Source organism: Mus caroli, chromosome 15, assembly GCF_900094665.2.
Source record: "Mus caroli chromosome 15, CAROLI_EIJ_v1.1, whole genome shotgun sequence".
Taxonomy (NCBI): domain Eukaryota; kingdom Metazoa; phylum Chordata; class Mammalia; order Rodentia; family Muridae; genus Mus; species Mus caroli.
Window position 1 is genome coordinate 70,131,580 of NC_034584.1, and position 13,380 is coordinate 70,144,959.

Sequence of the window (13,380 nt, forward strand, 5' to 3'; positions counted from 1 at the left end):
GAGTCAGTGTGAGCCTGGGGAGCGTGTCTGGTGCTCACATGACACGGAAGGTACCACCACAATTCACTTGGACAATGAGATTTGGGGGAGCAGGGAGGACAGAGATTCCAACCCAGCCAAAGAGACAGCGTGCACCCGCCCAGGACACTCGAGCAGCGAGCATAGCAGCCCCACCATGCTCACCAGCCTGGGGAAGGAGGCCCAGGCGTCCTCCCCTCTTCCCGCAGAGAGACGACGGAGACAGACGGGACAGGGAGAGAGAGAAAGAGCAAAGCAGGAGGCTCGCGGGGCCGCCAAGCCACACCCACCACAGTCCTGCCCGAATTCTACCACCCTAGCAGGCCTCTATCCCACAAGAACCTTCTCCCCTCATGGGGAGGGAGGGCCATTCCCAAAGCCCAGTGGGGTGGAGGCAGCCAAAGTAGGAACAGCCGTGCAGACCAGAACCAACTCAGAAGGCCTCTCAAGCTGGCAGACAGGTGCAAAGAGGAGGGAGTGCTGTAGGCCAGCCACCAAGGCCACCTGGGAGGTAGGGAACTAGACAGATGACACCACGCCTGGCCAAGTTACTCTGAAATATCCCTCTCCAAACCCTAGAACGTCATACACCAACTCTTCCTAGGACAAGCGACCCATTGACACCAACACAGAATCCCCAAGAAGAGCAAACATCAGAGCCAGAAGGATGCACGTAGGAGCACTCGCCAATGAGAAAGGGCGCACGAGCCACTGGGCGGAGAGCAGAGCCGTGCCAGGTCAAGGAAGGCCACAAGGGCGGGCAACCTGGGCAGCCATGCTGGTGTAAGGCACTGGACAGCACCAGGCACGGGGCAGGGAATGAACTGTTATCGAGTGGAATCAAGACAGGTTGCTATGGGCTGCATTTGAGATCAAGAGAGAGGGCCCCCAACCCCAACCTCCAACCCCCATCCCTCAACCCTGCCCCCAGCCACACGGCCCCAGGCTACCTCCTCCTCTTCCATGCGGCGCAGGGTCTCACTGATGAACTTGATATACTGGCTCGTGAGCGTGGTCAGCTCGCTGTAGCGCGTGCGCAAATCCACGTACTGGGGGGAAGAAGTAAGTCAACCAGCGCCCACAAGCCCCTGTGAGGTCGCTCGGCAGAGGCGTGGCCCACCTCCAGCCTACCTCCTGGATGACGCTCTCCGATCCAGACTGAACCTTGGGCTTCTTGGCAGGGGAGGCCACGGGTTCAAGCTGAGCCTTGTAGGTGATCAGCTGGAGCTCATAGTCCTATAGACACACACTGTGGTCAGCTACCTGCTCTAGACTCTGGTTGCCTGGGCCCGACCCCCAGGCTGCCTCACAGGCCTTCTTTGGGACAGTCCAGGCTTGGGACAGTCACACAAGAGTCCAATGCCTGCTCAACCGGCCAGCGTGGCCCCCGTTTTGAGTTTTAGAGCTGCCAGCTGGGAGACCTCACCTTGATTGCATTGATGTACTGCTTAGCAAACTTCTGGCACTCTTCAACCTTCTCACCATGACGCTCAATCTCCTCCAGCAGGGCCTGAGGGAAAAAGGGGTTAGTTAGCATGGAGCTAACAGGCTGCGCCCTCGCTCAGGCCAAGCCTCTCCTGGACCTACCTTCTCCTGGCGCAGCTGTTCTCGCGCAGCCTGACAGTTGGCTATTGGCACGGCCTGGATCTGCTCTTGCCGCCTCTTGGCATCCTGCAGCCAGGCGCTCAGCGGATCCGCGCTCTCACGGTAGTAGCGAAGCTGGCGGCCCAGCTGCTCGAGCTCACGCTGCCGCACATCTGTCTGGGCTAGAACAGCCTGCCAGCGCTCCAGCAACTGAGTGACACGTTCTCGCCAGCGCTCGACTTCCACGTCCCGCTCACCGTGCCGCTGCTGTAGCCGCTCACCAACCTCCTGTGCCCCCCGTAACTCATCTCTTAGGGTGTTGAATACTGGCTGCTGTGCCTCGGCCTGGGCCCGCAGCTTCTGTTGGGCAAGGCAGGGTGGGTGTCATTTCAACACGGACCTCCTACTGAGCCTGTCCCCAGTGCAGCACAAGCCCCTGAAAGGTACCTTTAGCGAGGCCTTGGTGGCTTCAAGCTCTTGGAGAGTGGCAGGCACAGCCTGGGCCTCCTTCAGCTGCTCCTCATGGGTTTTAAGCACCTCCTCAGCCCCCTGGGTACTGCGAATCACCAAGCTGATGGTCTTGAGTCTAGGTAGGGGAGAGCAAAGCTCAGAGGATGTGGGCTCAAATAACACACCCCCAGTGAAGAAGCTGGAGCCACTAGGTGCCGCCTCCCACAGCCCAACTCTTCCTGGCCAGAGCAGATGGTCACTTAAGCTGGAAGGCCCAGAGGGAGGATGCTCCAGGCAAGAGCTACAGACTCTAGAGTCCTGGAGCAGGTGACACCGCCTGCAGCGTAGTTCTCAACCTTCCAGCTCAAGACTGGCTGAGCAAACAGGAAGTAACGAGGGGACCATGTGCCTGACAAACACGTTCCTCTCCTACACAGTATTAGCATTTGTTAATAAAGGCTGGATGCACTATGTGATACAGAGAGCAATAAATGCTGGAGGTCAATGCTGTGGGAGCCAGGCTTCTGAAAGTCAGGCCCTCTGAATGTATCTACTGTGCCTCTGAATCCAAATACACTGAAAGAAACACAACGAAATGCGCAGAAACTGCGGCTAGGTACAGGAGGACAGGCACAAGGGACTGGGCTCTGGAGGCTGAAGGAGCTCAAGCACGGAAGGACCCTCGGAGGCTGAGGTCAGGAGGTCTGGGGAGGGTCTTGCTGCCTTGTCCTCGAATGTCTCAAGCACACTCCAGCATTCATCACTCCTCTTAGGTCTCCATTTCTCTTCACCAAGAAGCCTGTCTGTCTCTCAAACTCACTGATGTTCTTCCTGCTGAAGCCACTGGTCTGGCCACACCTCATAGCATCCCTCCCTTACTCCCTTCCTCCCTCCCCCTCATCCATGCTCCCTTCCACTCACAACCAGGAAGAACCTCTGCTCTGACCGTCCCCTCCCTCCCTCTTCACTGGGCAGGCTCCTGGGTGGTGCCAAGTCTATGACTTCCGGTCCTGGCATTTGGTAAGCAGCCCCAATGTCCCTTACCCCCCACTTCACTTCACACTAACAGGAAGACCTATAGCTATGATCTTCAAAATGCATCAGGCTCAGAGCATTTCTTACCACCACATGCTGTCATGTGGGTCCAAGCCCACTGTCCACTAGCCATTCAACAGCCCCCCCCATGCCACTTTACACCCCCACCGTCACCTTTCCTCTGCTCAGAACATGTCTGGAATCCCTACCCTCACTAGAGGAGTGCCACTGGACTCTGGGACGTGCAGAGGGACACTCACTTCTCTAGGTAGATGGCAGACAGGCTTCGGACCTGTTCCAGCTTGCCCAGGGTCAGTTCCAACTCCGAGCGCAGAGTGGGTGCAGCAGGTGACGGCTCTGGCAAGGCTAGAACTTTCTCAGCCTCAGCAGACAGCCGGGCAACTCCCTTGCCCAGCCCCTCCACCTCAGCCTGCGCTTTCTGTAGAGAGACCAGGTAGGGGCACAGTGACCGGCAGAGCCTGACAGCCAGCTTCCCCTGAAGGCAAGATTGGTCGGGATGGGTAGGAGGGATGAGGAGTGAGTGAGTGAGGGCTACACCTGCCTGTTGCTCAGCGATGCGCTGGGCGCACTCCCGTGCGGGGTCCTTGTCCAGCGGCAGCCGCAGACGGTGCACAGTCCGAGTCTCACAGGCCTCCAGCTGCAGCCGGATATCCTTGAGCTCTGAGATGCATCGCTGACAGCGGGACTCCTCCTGCTCGCCTGGGGAAGTGACCAGGTTAATGGGAAGCGGCCTACATACACAGTCTGCCTACCCGCCACTCCCACAGGGCTTTGCCCTCCCCATACCCTGCTCCAGGCTTTGTAGCAACTGCTGGTAGTGGCGGCTGCAAGATCCATACTCGCGCTCTGCCACTAGCCGGTCCTCAGGCCCAAAGCCACCGGCGTCCTGGCTGTCTCGAAGGAAGGCCTGGTAGTGCAATTCCAGGTTGCGCAGAGCTTGCCGCTGCTCCTCGGGCTTCAGTGTGCGGAACTGGAGGTGGCACATGTCATTGAGACTGGGGCCAGGCCAGATGGTGCCTTCAAGACACCGTCTCCCATCCTTCCCAGGGCCCATGGCCAGTGCGCAGTCCTACCGTGACTAGGGACCAGGACCGGATGAGCTGTATGTCCCGACTGAGGCTCTGCCACGCCAGAAGGCTCTTCATGTCCACGTGCAGCTGGTGCCACAGTGTGACCAGGGCCTGATGCTGCGCCTCCAGTCTGGCAGACAAGGACCACGTTCAGTGAGTCTGTCTAAAGCCCTCTTCTCTCTCCACAAACTCCCTCCAGCTGTGAACCCCCAGGTTACCCACCTAGCGACAGCTTCCTGGGCCTCCTGGTTGGGCGGTGGCACAAGAAAGCACACAGAAGGCACGGCAGCCTCGCTGCTGGAACCACTGAGCACCTTCCAGTGGGATGGCTGGGCAGGACCCACCAGCTGGCATTGGTCACCCTTGTGCACAGTCACCTGGGATAGTCATCGAGTAGTGAACGACGCCGTCGGCCGACCTATGCCCTGGTCCACCCAGCCCTTCTGGCTTGGGCCCAGCCTGGCTCAGCCCTTACCTCCACCTGCTTGTAGTCACACACGGCTATCAGGGGCACGTGGCCCCGCACCGGGTGGGCAGGGTTGCGTGGCTTCAACTGTACAATAGCCTTGGCCCGCTTGGCCAGGCCTGAGAGGTGCCCCTTGTACTCATTCAGTTGTTCCTTCTCATCCTGTGGGGGAGGGGAGGCTCAGGGTCAATCCAGCCAGCTCCCAGTGCAGGGATACCTGGCCCAGAAAGTAGCCAGCCCCCACCCAGTCAGCGAGCGCCCTGTCTAGAGAGGTTTCTGATACTAGGAGCAAGGGCACTTAAAGGCAGGTGCAGTTGTACGAGGGGACCGGCCTCCACAAGTTCATTCCACTGACCTCGCTCCTCCCAACCAAGACCAGGTACCCCATCCCACCTTAGGCCACTCCTCACATCTTCTAAAGAAGGGGCTAGGCCTACTTACACCCCAGCCCCTGCGATGACCTTGCCCCTGCTCCCTCCCCTATAGAAGGTCATTCTCCCCCATCAAACCTGAAGGGAGAGGAAAGAGAACCACTCTCACCAAGAGCAGTGCTGGAGCACCTGCCCCTCCCACCCTCCACCCCCACCCTCTCCTGTCGGTGTGGTAGCTGAGGCCCCATCTTTGCAGATCATACACTCAGCTTCCTCCTCTCCCCTCTGCCTCTCTGACTCCCTACCTAGAGTGCTGACACTCTTGTGGATAACCCCCAGCCATGCCCCAGCCACGCCCCAGTATATATGGGCACATCCAACTGCCCTTCACAGCCCCGCAGCTCCGCCTGCTCCAATCATCAGGCCATAAAGTCAGTGCCTATTCACCACAGGGCTGGTGATCCCAGCTGACACCTCCACTCAGGGTAGGCTCTCAGGTTGGGCGGGGCTCTTCCCAGCCCACCAGCGGGGCACCTGTCACCAGCTTTTCTGTTCGTTACATACACACGGCATGCACCCCCATGTGTCTCTCACCCTGCTGGCCTTCCATCCCATCCTCAGACACCCTCGCAGCCCATGTCCCTCTGTGCCTTGTTCACAGCTGCTCACCTGGGCATCCTGCAGCAGATCCTCAAGCCTGGTGACGGTGATGGTGCGGTCACAGGTGTACTTCCTGCGTAACGTCTCCTGTAGCTTCTGCAACTGCTCCTCCGCCTCCCGAACATCTGAGAAGAACTAGGACGGGAGGAGGGGTCATCTAGGGCTGGCAGAGCCCAAACCCTAGGCCAGCTGTCTGAGCAGAAGCCAGACCTGAGGGAAGAGGTAGTGGAAACTCCCCCAGCCCTACCCCTGGGAGGACGGTGAACCAGGGCCGCACATCTGTCAGGTGCTAAGAGGACCCTTTCAAGCACGAGAGCTGCAGCAGAGGAAGAAGAGAGGCTCTGGTCCTTACCTGGAAGTAGGCTGTGTTCTCTTTCAAGTGTGCTTCAATGCAGCAACACAGCTGCAGCATCCAGCTCCACTGTGTCTGCAAGGCAGCCTGGAAGGACTGTGGACAGCACGGGCCTTAGAACCCATCCCTGGCCATCAGTCCCATAGCCCTACCCCCACTGGTGCTCTTAGGGCTCCCTGCCGCCGTGCCCCCACCTCCACCGTGGGCCGGGCAGGATGGTCTTCCCGCAGCAGCCTGTCCCCTGTGTTCTGGATCTCCTTGATTTTCTTTTCCTTCATTTCCAGTTCTCGCATCAGGGCCTGACAGAAGGGAAGAGAGTCTCAGGGACGCTGCCCATGCAGTCCAAGTCCCAGGCCTATCTTCTCAGAGCCCTGGGGCTGAACTCAAGGGGCTCCCAGCCTTGGGGAACAGTATGGGTGGGTGTGAGTGGGAAGGGAGAGGGAGAACATCCTAAGGAGGAAACGCTGCCTTACTGAGTAACTTTCTTTCTTGGCTGCCATGTTGGTATTGCGGTCACTCCAATCAAAGCCCACTTCCTCCTCTTCTTTCTCATTCAGCCACATCAGCTCCTTGGTAGCTGCCGCCACAAACCCGTGCAAGCTTTCCAAGGACCGGAGGCGGGCCTTGGAGGAGTTCTTTAAGGAAGAAAGAATTAGTCAGTGACTGCGACTGCCTACCCCTCCCAGCCCCTCCCAGCCGCTTGCAGTCCCCACTCACCAGCAGCTTTGCATACTGCAGGTCTAGGCGACCCAGGCAGTCCCGGTAGGCACCCCGGGTGGCAGGGGAGAGCTGGCTCTGCAGAAGAGATCAGTGAGTAGTCAGGTTTGCAGTGGCCTGGGCCTAGCTCACAGCCACTGCCTACCTCAAGCATACGGCTTACCTCATCATTCCGAGCCCGCTCGATCTTGGCCCGAAATTCCTCTATAGACTGATGCATGCCTCGGTGGCTGCCCAGCTGGGCCTCCACACTAGGCAAGTCCACGCCCCACTCAGCACTGTCTATTCGACGCTGGTTCTCCTCTACCCAGGCCAGCAGGTCTTGCAGGTAGCGCAGTGTGGAATCCTCTAGCTCTGGGCGCCTCTGTGTACTCTGCAGGGTCACCTGGGTCACAGGGGCACCCACCCCTGCCTTCAGCCGGAGGTTGTACTCAGTGCGGATGGCTACCAGGCGCTCATGCAGACGATACACCCTGAGGAAGCACAGGAGTTGGGAAGGGGGGGGTCAGGTGGGTCTCAGACCTCCTAACCCAGCCTTCCCAGGTAAGGTACATACCTCCGGTACATCTGTTCACCCTGTGGATGCCGCCCATCTTTAAGGGTCTGCACATCATTGAACAACAGCCGGATCATACCATCAGCCTTGTCTAGGTCTCTCTCGACTTCCCCAGCCCGCTGAGCCACCTTGCCTGAGGCCAGCAGCCGAATATCCTGCAAGACAGTCCTGTGTGACTTGGCCTGGCTAACTCTCCTACTCGCTGCCTAGGGTTCTCAACCAAGGCTGCCCCTTCACCCCTTCCCCCAGCCTAAAAATCAAGTCCCGTGTGGCTCACAGCCTTGGGATTCATTCACTCCTTTCCCTCCCAGTGAGCCCACACATCTTCCTAGCACTCCTCTAGACTAATCTGTATCAGTTCTCCGGGGACTCAGGATCCTGTTCAAAAGATTCCCACTAGGTCCAAGGACAGAGACTGTCACAGCTTTGTTCACAGGACACTCTGTGCTTCACGCTCCAACACCTACCACATAACTTCTCACACCCAGGCTCACACAGCCCTGTGCCTTATGAACCCCAAGGCCCTCATCTAGCCATGAGGCTGGGGTCTCCCTACTCTCTACCCTCTGAGGAAGGAGGGGATGAGGGCCACGCTGGAATGAGGCAGGGAGGCAGACAGTCCTGCCTGGTGGCCAGAGGCCAGTTCTGCTCACAAAAGGAGGTCAGGGTTGGCAGCAGACCAGAAGGGCCTGGTTTTCCCGCCCTAGTGCCACACCCTGGGCCTGTAGCCCAGCAGGCCACAGCCCTCGCTGCAGAGTAAGCAGCTCGGTGCTCCTCCTACCTCCCTCAGGCCTGGAGGGGTGCCCACCCCACCCCTCGCCCCGCCTCTCCTCTCTCCCTCACCGACTGCAGTAGGGCGTCCGCCTGGTTCAGCTGCTCCTCACACAGCCCAGCCTCCATCTGTAGCTTGCTCACAATGCGCTGAAGACACTCCAGCCTATGGACCAGATCACGGCAGAGCCCCACAGGGAGTCACTCGGGGCCCCCCACACTGTAGCGTCAGAGGAGCTCCCCTCTGCTCTGGCCTCTCAGCCTGCCTCAGGCGTACTGTCCCGCTGGCCCCAAACACCGAAGCTTGGTTGGGTGTGGGGGGGTTTCCTCCTCAGGCAGTGACTCACCCTGGGGTGGTTCCCCTGCCACCACAGGGCCCCACCCGCCTGCTGTCTCCCACATCGCCTGCCACCCTCCACATGGCCCACCTCTCAAACTCGCTTCGCAGTTGCTTCTCCCGCTCCAGGATGGCCACGTGCAGCTTGCCCCACTCCTTCTCCACGTCTAGTGGGTGGTAGCCAGGGGGGATCTTGAGCTGGCCCGCTTGTACTGCCCCCTGTGAATAGGGGCAAGCTCAGGCCTAAACTGGACACTGGGAATCCTGGATGCTGTGCTCCTCAGCTCCTCCACAACCTGGCATAACTTTGGTTTCTAAGCACTAGGCAAGGGCAAGCCATACTACAGAGGCATTGAATTCTGGGGCTCAGACGTCTTGATTTATCTACCTAGGGAATACATGACCCTCACACCCCCCAGCTACCCCAAAACCAGGAGACACCCCACTCACTCCCCTTAGAAGCACCTCACTTTACCTCCAAAGACTGGTAGATAACTTTGGACCGGTTCTTGTCTGCCTCCTTGGCAGGAAGTTCTGTCTCCTTGAACTTCAAAAACTGGCACCATAGGATCTGTAGAGGCAAGGGGTGTCAGCAGCTACACCAAGACAATCCAAGGATGCCAGCCCAAGTAGGCAGGCCTACCTCAATCTCTTCGAAGCTGGAGGGGAACTTGCGCTCCTCAAAAGCAGCGGTGTGGTGCCGGATCCATTGCAGCAGCAGCAACACAAGCTCCCGGTACTCCTGCCAACGAAGCTGCAGCTCCTAGGAGCAAAGGCCTGAGTGAGCAACCTTCAGGGTCTCAGGATCTGGGCCACTATGCACCCATCAGGGGCACCCATCGTCAGGGGCACCCGTCATCAGGGGCACCCGTCAGGGGCGTCCGTCAAGGGCACCCGTCAGGGACACCTGTCCACCCACTTACATTGGCCCTCACTCCATCCTGTGCACCAGGCACGCGGGGCATAGCATCATACAGGGATGAAACATAGGTGATGATGGATTTCTCATCAGGCTGAGGGACGTCCACATCTGCAGGGAGAGGCTGGCTCAGTGGGGTCCAGGCAGCAAGGGTGAAGACGGGGAAAGCCAGTGGATCATACCTTCTGGGTCCAGGAGCCGTGTAACTCCCAGGTCCCGCTCTGCCACCGAGAAGGCCTGGTCTAGGTTCTCCAGGTTGGTCTGTCGATACACTTTATTCATATCTATGAGCATGGGCCTGTGGACAAGTTAGGATGATAACAGAGACACCCACTGAGCAGGGCTACATAAACGTTCCTGCATACATCCTAGCAAACAGAGCCTAGCGCCCTACCCTCTTAAAGACACGCTACCTACTTCCCTAACATCTCCAACCCTGCCCTGAGGGAGTTCATTTTTGTTTCGGGTTGGGGGGTTGTTGTGGTTTTAAGGCAGGGTCTTCCTTGTAACCCTGGCCGACTATAACTCCTGTGTAGACCAGACTCACTGAACCACCTGCCTGTGTGTCTGCCTCCGGAGCACTAGGGTTAAAGGCATGCACTATCACACCCAGCAATGGGGGGCCCACAGCCTATAGTGGGCACCAGCACAGGAGCAGGGCACAGGTTAGATAGACAGCATCAGCTTGGGCTCCTATAGTCTCCCTGCCCATCAGGCTTCTTCTGAGGGTCTGTGTGGGCATGGCCAGGCCGGAAGGACAGAGGTGCTTCTGAAGGGCCTTGCAGGAGACAGGCAGGGTCCTGCTCTAGGCACCTCCCAGAGGAAGCTGCTGGCATTCAGTACACCCTGCAGGCATCAGGTTCCAACATCCTGATACTCCTCCTGCTCCCTCTGCCCTGACTTGTTTGGAAGTCACCGGGTTAAAGTCACCCAACCTCCAGCCTTCCTCCATGTCACAGGAACACATACTTGTGCCGGTGGATGATAGCATTGAAGAGACGGCCATCGCGCCAACTGGTGGTGAAGTTGTCACAGCGCAGGCCTTGGTAGCCCTCTACCATACGCTGTGACCACAGCAGCAGCTTCTCCTTTGCTGTCATGTCCTCCGACTGCCCGCTCACCTGAATGTCTGAGATCTGCCACACACAGCAGACAAAGGCGGGAGCTTAGCTGTGGCTGCCTGGCCTGCCTGACTACTCAACCGCCCAGCCACCAGATGCCTTGACTAGCTCCTTAAAGCAGAGCAGCTCAGGATGCTACTGTAATACCCAGGGCTCCCAGGCCACCTGGGGCACACTGGCGTTCCTGTGGCTAAAGCCTACCACATTTACCTCAAGACCGGGCTACTCTAGGTGGTAGCTTCCACAGAAGACAACAGAGTCCCTAACTTCTACTGTCAAATAATTGGTGCTCAGGGATCCCCTTAACTGTGGGAGGCTGGAATATGCCGAGCCCCCAGATAGTAACATGTAACCAAGAAGATGGGCAACAGACACAAGAAGAGCAGCTACAGGCCCTTAAAGTTGGTCCAGCTCTTGGGGTGAAGGGGCAGGTTAAAGCCCCCCTCTAGTTGCAGGCAGGATTAGGTCTACCAGCTTTTTGTCTGTTGGTCTGCCAGCCCATGTGACTCAGCTACCATGCCAGTCTGGCTTTTAGGCCCAAGATCTTAGATTTGTGGCTTCCTGTGAGGCTAGCACAGGCAATGGATGAGTCACTGGGGCATCCCTGCAGCTCCAGAAACTTCCCTAGGCAACCGGCAGAAAGTACATTCCTCTGCAAGGAGGCTCTCCTGGCCCTATCCAGCTAGGGCCTGAGGGCATAGGATAGGCAGGTCTTGGAGAGAGAATTACGCCCTAGAGCTACAAAACTTGCTAGCCTAGGCTGTGGCTGGCAGGAAAGCTAAAGAACACCACCTCCCAGGCCACACCCTAGCCAGAAACAGGGCCAACCATCCCGCTATGGGGCCACCAAATCCCTAGGCGAAGGCAGACCAGACTGGAGCAGGAGAGCCACCTACCTGGAAGTGCAGGATGATTGTCCAGATGAGGCCAAGGGTCAGCTTGGGGTTGCCGTCAGCAATGTCGTCATTTCTGATGTTCACTAACTTCACCTGAGAACAAATGGCTCCGTTAAACAACCCGACATTCCAGGAGGTAGCCAGGGTTAGTGACCCAGAGCCTGGGGTTGGGAAGACAGCCTTATATACCTGGCGATGTCGGAGATAGTCCAGGGCAATCTGCACATTCTGCAGCTTGTGGAAGCGCATCCTCCCCTTCTCTCGGGGCTGGGAGGAGGCAAGGCTCAGTTAGGGACCATGGGGCAACCCCCAGAACAGCAGTGTCAGCTAAACCAAGGGTCTCCCCTAGTGCATCCACAGCCCCTTCATGATCCCAGGTTCCCCCTCTGTAGATGGATAACCACCAGCCCAGGGGCAGGCTCTGAAAGCCAGCAACCCTGCCCGTGGGAAGGAAGGAAGGGGGTGGGGGAGAGACAATAGCCAGGAAGCCACAGGCAGTGGGCAGTGGCACTGGGGGTTGGGGGTGGGGTCCTCAGAGGTACCCACTGCAGCTTCTGGTGAGTCTCTGGCCCAGCCCCAGGTAGGCAGCATGAAGGACAGCAGGCAGCTGGACACACAGTCATCTGCCTGCCCACAAGCCAGATGTGGGCCAGGCTGGACTGGCTGCAATCCCCAGGTGAGTTGGGTGGGCTCCACGGTCTTGGGAAGCCCAGGTGCTGCCATGTCGGCAGGCACAACCACTCACCAGGCGCACACTCCTGATTACGTCCCGCTCCCTCGGCTGCTCAGCCAGAGCAGGGCAAAGGGTAAAGGGCAGAGGTCAAGATTCAGAGTCCAAGCAGCAGAGAAACCAAAGCAGAGCAGAGCGTGAGGTTACTGTGTTAGAGCTCAAGTGCGGAGAACAGCGGGGGTCATGGCCACCAACAGGCCCGGCCCGGCCTTAGGCTATGATGCCAAAGCCTTGGCCAGGAAGGAGCAGTTGGGGCTGGAGAAGGCTAGAGAAGGTGAGAGACGGAGCTGGACACTGAGTGGGTCGAAGGGGAGAAGGCCTCAAGGAAGGAAGGAAGGAAGGAAAGAAGGCAGGCAGAGGCAGACACACATACCAGGCTGTCTCCTGAGAGGACTTCCAGCAGGGAGATGAGGTTGTGGCCATCACGGAGGTCTTCGTACAGGTCACTGATGTGCCTCTGAGCCTGTGGAAATAGCGGGAAGCAAGATGGGCACAGATGAGGATCCCCAGAGGCACTCGGGCACGGGGCACTGCTGTGGGCATGGAGAAGCAGGGCCACGGAGCACACCCCCGGCCCATGCAGGCACCTACCTCTGCCCTCCAGTGCTACAGCAGAGCCATGAGAGACCAGAAAGAAGAGGAAGAAAGAGACAGGAGTAAGCGTGGGAGGAAAGGACAGAAAATAACAGGTTTCAGAGATGAAAGGGGAGCTTAGGACGGGTGAGAACACCCGGGAGCAGGGGGGCGTGGGCTGGGGAGCCTCCCAACTCATAAGCAGGCACCACTAACCTTGATAAGGTGTTTGTTGACCCACTTGGTGAAAGTTTTCTTCTGCACACGGTCTCGTTCATCTGGAGGAGACAAAACCAGTTTAGCTACAGCCTAGGAAAAACCTAGAGAGGCTGCCAGAGGTGCAGACGTAGTGGCCTGTTATACCAAACTGTACCTGACAAGGCCAAATCCCTGGCCTTTCCCAGATCACAAAGAGGGGGGGTCCACCAAGAAGCCTCCCCACACAGACACCAGAGACCAAGGAGCCCAGGTCTAGCCAGGCCCAGCAGGGTGCTGCTGTTCAAAACCTCCATTGTTTCTAAGACAGGAGGTCTAGAGCCACTGTACAGAGCCCATAGCATACAAGTCCCAGCCTGCCCCACCCCACATGCTGCGTCCCAGGCTGAGCAAGAGCATGGCAGGGCTGGGGCCAGCAGGGCTTTTGGAGGGTAAGTCAAGCCTCCCTGACAGGGCAGCCGACCTTCCCAGAGACACAGAGAGCCCTAGATACCCTGGCTTAAAGCTCAAGGACCAA

General features: G+C 58.2%; 1 protein-coding gene across 23 annotated transcripts in view; it reads right to left on the reverse strand.

Annotated features, from left to right (window-relative positions):
* Positions 1-13,380, reverse strand: part of Plec (plectin) — a 60,700-nt gene that overhangs the window by 10,960 nt on the left and 36,360 nt on the right. For 8 of the 23 annotated variants that reach the window (XM_029469910.1, XM_021183920.2, XM_021183921.2 and 5 more), the window contains 29 exons: positions 12,864-12,925; positions 12,448-12,537; positions 11,534-11,611; positions 11,345-11,437; positions 10,297-10,463; positions 9,510-9,625; positions 9,332-9,438; positions 9,052-9,171; positions 8,884-8,979; positions 8,500-8,627; positions 8,144-8,237; positions 7,301-7,455; positions 6,908-7,217; positions 6,745-6,822; positions 6,501-6,662; positions 6,222-6,326; positions 6,028-6,123; positions 5,685-5,810; positions 4,654-4,806; positions 4,401-4,555; positions 4,182-4,308; positions 3,895-4,078; positions 3,650-3,807; positions 3,348-3,526; positions 2,050-2,188; positions 1,606-1,962; positions 1,445-1,528; positions 1,150-1,254; positions 969-1,067 (listed from right to left, as the gene is read on the reverse strand). In XM_029469910.1, coding sequence (XP_029325770.1) covers positions 969-1,067; positions 1,150-1,254; positions 1,445-1,528; positions 1,606-1,962; positions 2,050-2,188; positions 3,348-3,526; positions 3,650-3,807; positions 3,895-4,078; positions 4,182-4,308; positions 4,401-4,555; positions 4,654-4,806; positions 5,685-5,810; positions 6,028-6,123; positions 6,222-6,326; positions 6,501-6,662; positions 6,745-6,822; positions 6,908-7,217; positions 7,301-7,455; positions 8,144-8,237; positions 8,500-8,627; positions 8,884-8,979; positions 9,052-9,171; positions 9,332-9,438; positions 9,510-9,625; positions 10,297-10,463; positions 11,345-11,437; positions 11,534-11,611; positions 12,448-12,537; positions 12,864-12,925 — 3,923 coding nt within the window. Of the gene's footprint in view, positions 1-968; positions 1,068-1,149; positions 1,255-1,444; positions 1,529-1,605; positions 1,963-2,049; positions 2,189-3,347; positions 3,527-3,649; positions 3,808-3,894; positions 4,079-4,181; positions 4,309-4,400; positions 4,556-4,653; positions 4,807-5,684; positions 5,811-6,027; positions 6,124-6,221; positions 6,327-6,500; positions 6,663-6,744; positions 6,823-6,907; positions 7,218-7,300; positions 7,456-8,143; positions 8,238-8,499; positions 8,628-8,883; positions 8,980-9,051; positions 9,172-9,331; positions 9,439-9,509; positions 9,626-10,296; positions 10,464-11,344; positions 11,438-11,533; positions 11,612-12,089; positions 12,126-12,447; positions 12,538-12,665; positions 12,681-12,863; positions 12,926-13,380 lie in introns of all 23 variants that reach the window. The other 15 variants (XM_029469907.1, XM_029469915.1, XM_029469920.1 and 12 more) reach the window with 3 other exon arrangements.